Genomic DNA, 7,722 nt, shown 5'->3' with positions numbered 1-7,722 from the left:
TGAGGGTTTATTATTGTGAATTGTGAGAACTTGATCTCCCTTGGTTGCATTGATCACAGAAGGGGGTAATTTGATTAGGATGGAAGGCCATAGTTGGAATCCATGCATGTCTTGATACCGCATTTTTTGCTGTTCTTGCTTTAGGCCTTTGGTGGAAAGCTATCTACTTTTCCAAATAAGATTTTGTAACCGATTGGGAAATTAATCAATGCTTTATGCCTTTGGGGGAAAGCTAGCTATCTTCGGTAAGGGATTGGGGAATAAATCAGCATTATTGAGCTTCTTCACCTTTGGCCATGCATCTTGTCTGGCAACAATCATAGGATTTATCCCAGAGCCTGCTAACATTTTCTTTTTTGGATACCATCTCTCTCTTGAATGCAATTTATGGTGAATAGGATATTGATTATCTTATTCTGTGATGCTTATGTTTGTTAAAATGACGATGTAAAAAACTAGTCTACAAGAAAAAAAATTAGCTCTATCATGGTCGGAGTGCTCATGCCCATGATCAAAGTGCTGAGCTCTTTCCTGCCATCCTTTTCTCTATGCTTGCTCAGCACCACCAGTGGGGAAAACTGCCGTGTCCGACTGCAGCACCGTTCCCTGTAGCCTGATCAGGCTCTGAAGAATGTTATTGGCTTATTAGGCTTTGGTTGGCATAAAGGGACTCCTCAGTAGCTTTCCCCCCTTTTATTGGGATATGGCAAGTACATAAAAGCATCTGTTCTAGACCCCTATCAAAAACGATCACTGATGGATTGTGAAACATTCAGCTATGTGAAAGTAATACATTTTTTCTTCATCTCACGCTGGTTTAGCACATCTATGTTACAGGCAATTAAACTATGCATAATTTGGTTGGCTAAAGAGGACATGTTGGAATTGTAAGGTATTTACCCAGAGGAATGGTTAAGTTCTTTAGAAGGACTATCAATCCTTAACAGCCTAGTTAGTTGACTTTGCATAAGAGCGAATATGTGTAGCAACATTTTTGTCTAGTGTGAAAGAACAACTACCAGGAGTTTGTTTCCTTGGATAAACTCCATTAACTATCTTTCACCTTTTATTCGGCTTGTACGTTACATTTTTATGTTCTAAAATAGTTTATAATATAAGAATAGTTAGAGCTTCTATGCTTTTCTTTGAGAAAGTAGCTTCTATTATTTTGATCAAACCGAAATTAGATTAACAATTTTTTTCTTCAAACAAGAATTAAAGATTAATCTACTACTCACTCTGTCATTTTTATATGACATTGACATCTTCCATGATTGTAATTCTAACATTACCACAAAGTTACAAATTGCATCTAATATTTGTCCAACAATTCTCAACTATATCTGTCTCCAAGAAATCAGACATGAATTAAATAACCCCTGCCACCCTTATCAACAGAAATTAAACTTGTCTAATTTTTTTTGTCTCCAAGAAATAAAACATGACTTAAATAATTAATTTCTAAAGTACATATTAATAGAGTTACAATATTGTGCAAGCTAGTATTAATTGTGAGTTTTGACCACAAGTTAGATGATGCAGTACTCATATAGTCAATGTAGATAATCTAAAATAACAAATGAAATTTATGGCCGCCCAAATTTGTGGCAGCGTAGTACAGAACTCCTATAAGACTCGGTTTCGCCAATTTGCCATCAAACGGTCAGCACATTTCTGACCAGCTCGTTGAACCTCCTATGTGCAACACCTGCCCTGCTCTCTCTCTCTCTCTCTCTCTCTCTCTCTCTCTCTCTCTCTCTCTCTCTCTCTCTCGGATGGTTCTGAACTTGAGCTGAATTTATTAGCAGTGGCAGTTGCACTGCTTCCCACGACGGTGAGCATAGTTTAGTGGCTTCAGTACAGGCTCCACTTGGGCGAGGACGAGGAGGCGGGTGCCGCGCCTGTGGCCTCGCCATGTGCTCCCTCCCCCTCCTTCCACTCCTCCCTCCTCGGTATCTACATGCCAAGATCTCTCTCTGTGATGTGAAGTGCTGAGCAGAGGGCGCCGCTGCCATTTGCGTCTGCTCCTCGTAACCCCTGTCTCGCTTTGCCCTTCGTCTCGCCAACTATAAAGCCGGGGGTCCTTTGATGGGTGACCTTTTTGTATCTATGTGCAGGGTCAACTTCTTCAGGTCTCTTGGCTGAAACCACCTTCCTGGCTCAAATTGTAAGTGCTCTTGAGGCAAGTGACTAGCTAATGTTCTTGATCCACTGTTCTTGGATGCTCATCTTGGTTCTTGGTTTTGCTGGCCCCTTCCTGCCGATCTGCTCATCTTTGCTGCATCTCTGCATACCTTTGCTACATTTCAGAGTAGCAGAGATCCAGAACATGCTTGGTCTCATCTATTGATGAAATGACTGAGATTGTTTAATCAGTTAATCTACTGTCACAACCCTTTGATACGATTTTTCAAACTGTTTTTGATGAGCTCCAGTTGAGCTGACTCTCCTCAGTTCAGTACCAATATTCCAGCATGTCTTGATCATTTCTAAGCTATTTGATTCAGAGTCCTGTAGTTTTTTTTCTGTACACTGCGTTGATCTGGTTACTTGTATCGGTGTTGAATGCTAATGGTTGATGGACATTCCTCTGCATTTCTCTACTACTCAGAACTTGTAAAGATGGGGTGTGGCCCATCAATCCCCAATAAGTACACGATAGGCGGCAAGGGGCGAAAGCGCCGGAGCATCATTCAGGAGGTTGCCGTGTTCGTGCCTACTGTCCGCATACCGGTGGCTTCTGACATAGTCCATCCGCTCAGGGGGATAGTTTCTAAGGATCTCGTTGATCGCCTTTCCACACTCCGTGCTCATGTGGTGGAACTAGCCGAAGAAATCTGTATGTTCATCTCTTGCTTTTGCTGCTTACTGACTGGATTTGCTAGGATACTGACAGTAATTTTTATTTCTTCTGTTGGATTGGTGACTTTATGTGAAGATTGTGCGGATGTATCAGCTGTTTCAGAATTGCAACACGCGCTGGAGGAGTACTTGCCAGTAGTTCTTGGTCTAACAGTGAAAGGTTTGGACTCGTGCTTATTCACTTTGTTGTTGTAGTTTTCGTGGCTACTCAATGATTTATAATGAAATTGTTATTGGTCCGAACAGAGAGCCGCCTTGAACCATCCGTACAATTCAGATGGAAGACCTTAGATGATGATCAGGTGAGAGTTTGTAACCTCTGCTGTTTAATTACTGTTATTTGGATACCTTTATAGATTGAATTGCAATTTACAAGAGGATGTTTCGTATTCAGGAGTGTTGTTTGGCCAGCGCGTGGTATGAGGTGCTGTCGGTCGTACACATGATGGCGATGCTTGCATTATTTGAGGCCAATTTAACACTCATTCCGAAGAACGCTCAAGCTGGCAGTGAAAGGAAGGTATCAGAAGGTCTGTTGATCTTTTTTCAGTACATGCCTTACTACTACTATTTTTTCATATTTTCCGTTATGTTTTTTGTGGCCAATCTTGATAATGGAATAAATTGAAGAAAATAGTTTTGATCACACTGGCAGTATTGAATTACGGATTTGGTGGATTGATTATTTGGAACAATACTACAATGTTGCATTTGGTAGCTATATAAGGAGCACTGCATCTCTTCATGAATACTTTGTCACATATGGTAAAATAGGGGAAATAAATGATACATTTTGTGATTACTTCTGCAGATGCAAAGAAGGATGTTGTCAATGCATTGCTCAGGGCATCAGGATGCTTAGACTACTCCGTACGTCGCATACTTGTTCAAATACCTGCACAAGTCAAGTATGCCCTCACCCTGCAATGCATATAGCCATCAGAAATTAACACCTCTGAATGTTCCTCCAAGCAAGTATTTACTGTACCTTACCTTTTCAATTGCAGGAAGAGCTTTCCTAGTTACTTGCAGGAAGGTATGCTTGAGGCCATCTCAATTCAAGCATTGGCTCAGGTATACTTGTTATCTTTGTATATTTTTGAATTTTGATGTTACGGTGCTGAAATTAATAATTAACCTGTCCTGTCCCAACTGCAACAGTGTGTAGAAATACAGCTTGGCCTGGCTTCTGAATGTGAAAAGGCAACATTGTCAGTAAAGAGGAGGCTAGCCTGTGAGCAAGTCAGTTATTTTTCTCAGGTCAGTGTTGCCTAACAAAGTCGATATCCAATGAACATTTTCTTCAGTTATTTCAGCATCTAATGGCTTTCTACTTTCTAATTTTTGCTCAGGCTCACTATTGTCTGTCGGGATGCGATACAAGTGACTCATACGGAAAGAAACTTCTGTTGTTCCTGAAGTGGAAATGCATGGAGGCTAAGGTTGTCTGAAGATACAATATAATTTTTTTTCAGAGTCCCAAAGACTATTTCTGTTGTTAAGTTGTCCTTTTCGATCTTGCAAATCAGGCTGTAGCATATTACTACCATGGTCTCGTACTTGACAAGGGCGGTGAAACGGCCAACCATATCAGCGCAGTTTGCTGCCTCTCTGCAGCTGAAGACCTGCTCTCAGACAGCAAGAGGGCTTGTTTGAGTTTCTGCTTGGCAAATCCTGTCACAAGGTCTGATACCACTCCAAGGGGATCATCAGCTTAAATTGAATCAAAATGTATGTGCTGACAAGTTCTGTTCAAATTCAATTGTTTGTAGGGTACCACCTCCCTGGGGTGTCATGAAGAACATGCACAAGAAAATTCCAGATGTCGCGTACAAGAAGTTCCAAGTGTACGGGCATCTGTTCGAGCAAGACAAGAACAGGTAAATCCCCTGGTTTCATTATCAATTCTACATCTAAAATGATAAATTTCAAAGTTGGAAATTTGTTGTTGGATGCTAACCGTTCCTGATCTTGCATGAACACCCAGTAGATAATCATATTTCTTTGGCTCTAGTGGTGATTTCATTAGTTTCCTTGTGCAGCGCACTTCAATCGATTCCTGATCTACCAGAGTTTGCACTGTCGCTGAGACCAGAAGGCTACGAGTTACCAAGCACTGATTCAATCTGGGAGAATGTTAATGGCCAACCCCAGATTCAGAGCCTCAAGGAGCATCTGAATGATGACGAAGACGAAGTAGATACTAAATGATACTAGCCACACATCCAAATGCTTCCTCCGTGAAAAGTAGCTGAAGTTGTAGTCTAGGCATCAAAATGCTCAGTCCTAAGTGATTTGGATCCAACAGTCAGCACAACCAAAAAAGGGATCAAAATCTGTATCAATCTGTATAATCGCAAGTATTTACCATCTGATATAGTAAAGTCTTCATGTGTAATACAATCATAAATAATAGGAAAGAATAGTTTGTTTTCTTACTGTCATCTCCTCAGATAGTTTTTATTTTGCCAACTGAAGAACAGAGCATCACAAAGAAAAAACTACGGTACACATTTCAATACAACAATAATTGTCCCTTTTCCTTGGTGTGCTCACTGGTCATGTGCATGAAAGTTAGAACTTGATCTGACAGTAATAGATAATTAAAGGTCAGTCTCCAGTGTTTACTAATCCAGTTGTCATGATCCTTCCAAATGAGTCTGAAGGCATGAATAATCAATGTGAACAGATACTCTAGGGTCTCGATCAAATCAAAATCACTTCATTTCACTTTGTATATAATATTACATGGAGGAAAAAAAAGGGGGAAATGGTCCATTCAAACATTTTGACTCGAACACACGTGTCATTGGCAGCTCTATTGATTTGTTGAAAACCTGTGATTACTTAAGTACCAAATGTGTCTACTGGTCCGGCACTAATTTTTACCTCTCCTATTTTTTTTTTATAAGCAGTCACACCGAAACGTTGTGGGGTCTACTATATGGATAAGCATTGATGATTGAAAGTCAGCCTAGTGTGTGGAAATTCTTTCGAGTAAGAGTTTATTTTCCTTTGGTTTCCATAGTTTTTATTTAGGTCAAAGGTTGAACCTTGGTTCTGTAAGCAAATACACTTTTTACCAGGTTACCAGCGTATAATTTCAATTGGGTACTTCAAAGTGTAGGAGCTGTCTCACAAGACAGCACATCCAACTCAACTAATGAACAGTTGGTGAGAATTTCCAGGGAGAAGTTGATTATGTTTTAGCTAGTGCCTAGTATTCACTAACAAATAAAATGGTTTATATTGCTATGCTGCTACAACATTGTCGATTGTAATAGTTCTTTTTGGTAAAACTTTAAATAGTCTTTCATAAATTAATTGAGAAATATATCATTAGCTAACTTGTATATATGTCGTTCCAAAGCATCACTTGTCTCGCTCTCAACAAAAACAAGAATCATCTTTTGCAATGAATCCAAATCATTTATTTCATTCAGAAAAAGGTATATATCTTTCTACGCAAGATACTATGTGCTGTAGTCAGCATGCCGACCTTCAGTAAATAACTAGACAGAGCTACACCCTACTTGGAGAAAATGGGTGTTGTCATATACTTGTTTGGCACTATAGCACACAATCCTTCAAAAGATGGCAACATTAGTATTTACATAGGAAGTGGAAGAGAGAGGCTCAACCGCACCAGGAAGATTCAACATTCCCGGTCAGAAAAAATCATCCCCTGATTGTTCAAATAACTTATCACGGCCAAGTTGTACTAAAGAAACTTCAGCAATGGCGGCTCCATCAGAGGCTAAAAGATCAGCTGTTCTCCTCAGCCTCACTGGCCTTGTTGCTCTTGCAACACTATCCAGTGGCAACAATGAAGGTATCAGCACCCATCATCACATTGTTTGTGCTTTACAAAGAAAAGAGTTTGAGCACTGAAAAATGGTATAAGTTTGTGGTGAAAACTCAGTGGCTATTGTTTGCACTGCAAAACTTGTGCTAATGTTTTGCAGGAAGCTAAGTGACGTTGTGCTGACTGGCAATCTCAAGAACCATGTGTACCTGGAGCTTCAGTATAATGAACTTAGTGGCTCTATCCCTACTTCTCTTGGCAACAATAAAACATTGGGATAATTGTATGTGCTTGCTTCAAAATTTGGCACCAGAGCAAAGCTGCTAATCACTAGAGAAAATTACACTAATACCCATAAGTCAATTATTGATTATTGCAGAAACTATACTGCTATCAGATGTAGAACCTTTAGAGATTTAAAACTCAAAGTATATAATTTTAAGGCATACATTTCATTTGAAAAGGAAATATTATTGTAGGTACACAATAGCCAAAATAGGCGAAGGTTCCCATTCAAACATTCTGACTCTTGGGTTAGTTGAAAAGTATGCACACTGTGGTAGAAGATCCTGTAGAGCACTTGTTAGGATTGACAAATGATTACCAAGAGGTAATTCAGTCAACAGATACACATTTTTCAATAGAAATTTTGTTGGGATCCGAAAGCTGAGCATTGTCGCTCCCAAAATTTATGCGAATCGCTGAATCGCCATTTGTCTTGTTTGAATCTAGGTTAAAAAATAATTGTATCTTAATAACTTGGAATATGACCCAACAAAATTCTCTACTGTGCTACATCCACATTAATAATTCTAGAGAAACAATCTTATTTCCTATGACAATTAGTACAATCTAGACACCATGCATGCAGGTTGTTGCTACCACACAGGCACAAGGTCAAAGTTTACTTGGTCAGAGTAATACCAAATTAAATCTAATCCAGGACTTGCTTTGCAAATCATTCATCAAAAGAGTATAATATCCGGTCAATGAAGGAGAATAGATTGATCAGACCAGACAAGGGAAGATTCACAAGACACCTCCCTTCCCTTCAT

The 7,722-nt window shown here is 39.6% G+C and overlaps 1 protein-coding gene across 5 annotated transcripts; it reads left to right on the top strand.

Annotated features, from left to right (window-relative positions):
* Positions 1-1,682: 1,682 nt before the first annotated feature.
* Positions 1,683-5,300, top strand: LOC117866289 (uncharacterized). Of its 5 annotated transcripts, none has more exons than XM_034750469.2 (13): positions 1,683-2,019; positions 2,118-2,167; positions 2,612-2,839; positions 2,939-3,022; positions 3,109-3,164; positions 3,257-3,392; positions 3,674-3,770; positions 3,870-3,936; positions 4,024-4,122; positions 4,215-4,304; positions 4,392-4,546; positions 4,635-4,742; positions 4,905-5,300. In XM_034750469.2, exons 3-13 carry the CDS (start codon positions 2,623-2,625, stop codon positions 5,071-5,073), a joined length of 1,278 nt encoding a protein of 425 aa, XP_034606360.1. In that variant the 5' UTR covers positions 1,683-2,019; positions 2,118-2,167; positions 2,612-2,622; the 3' UTR covers positions 5,074-5,300. The 5 variants fall into 5 exon arrangements, with proteins under 5 accessions (XP_034606360.1, XP_034606362.1, XP_034606357.1 ...); XM_034750471.2 differs by having other exon boundaries at positions 2,118-2,182; XM_034750466.2 differs by having other exon boundaries at positions 1,683-2,030.
* The last annotated feature ends 2,422 nt before the right edge of the window (positions 5,301-7,722 follow it).

The sequence above is a fragment of the Setaria viridis genome, chromosome 8 (assembly GCF_005286985.2).
Source record: "Setaria viridis chromosome 8, Setaria_viridis_v4.0, whole genome shotgun sequence".
NCBI lineage: Eukaryota > Viridiplantae > Streptophyta > Magnoliopsida > Poales > Poaceae > Setaria > Setaria viridis.
This window is presented reverse-complemented; position numbering and strand designations above follow the sequence as displayed.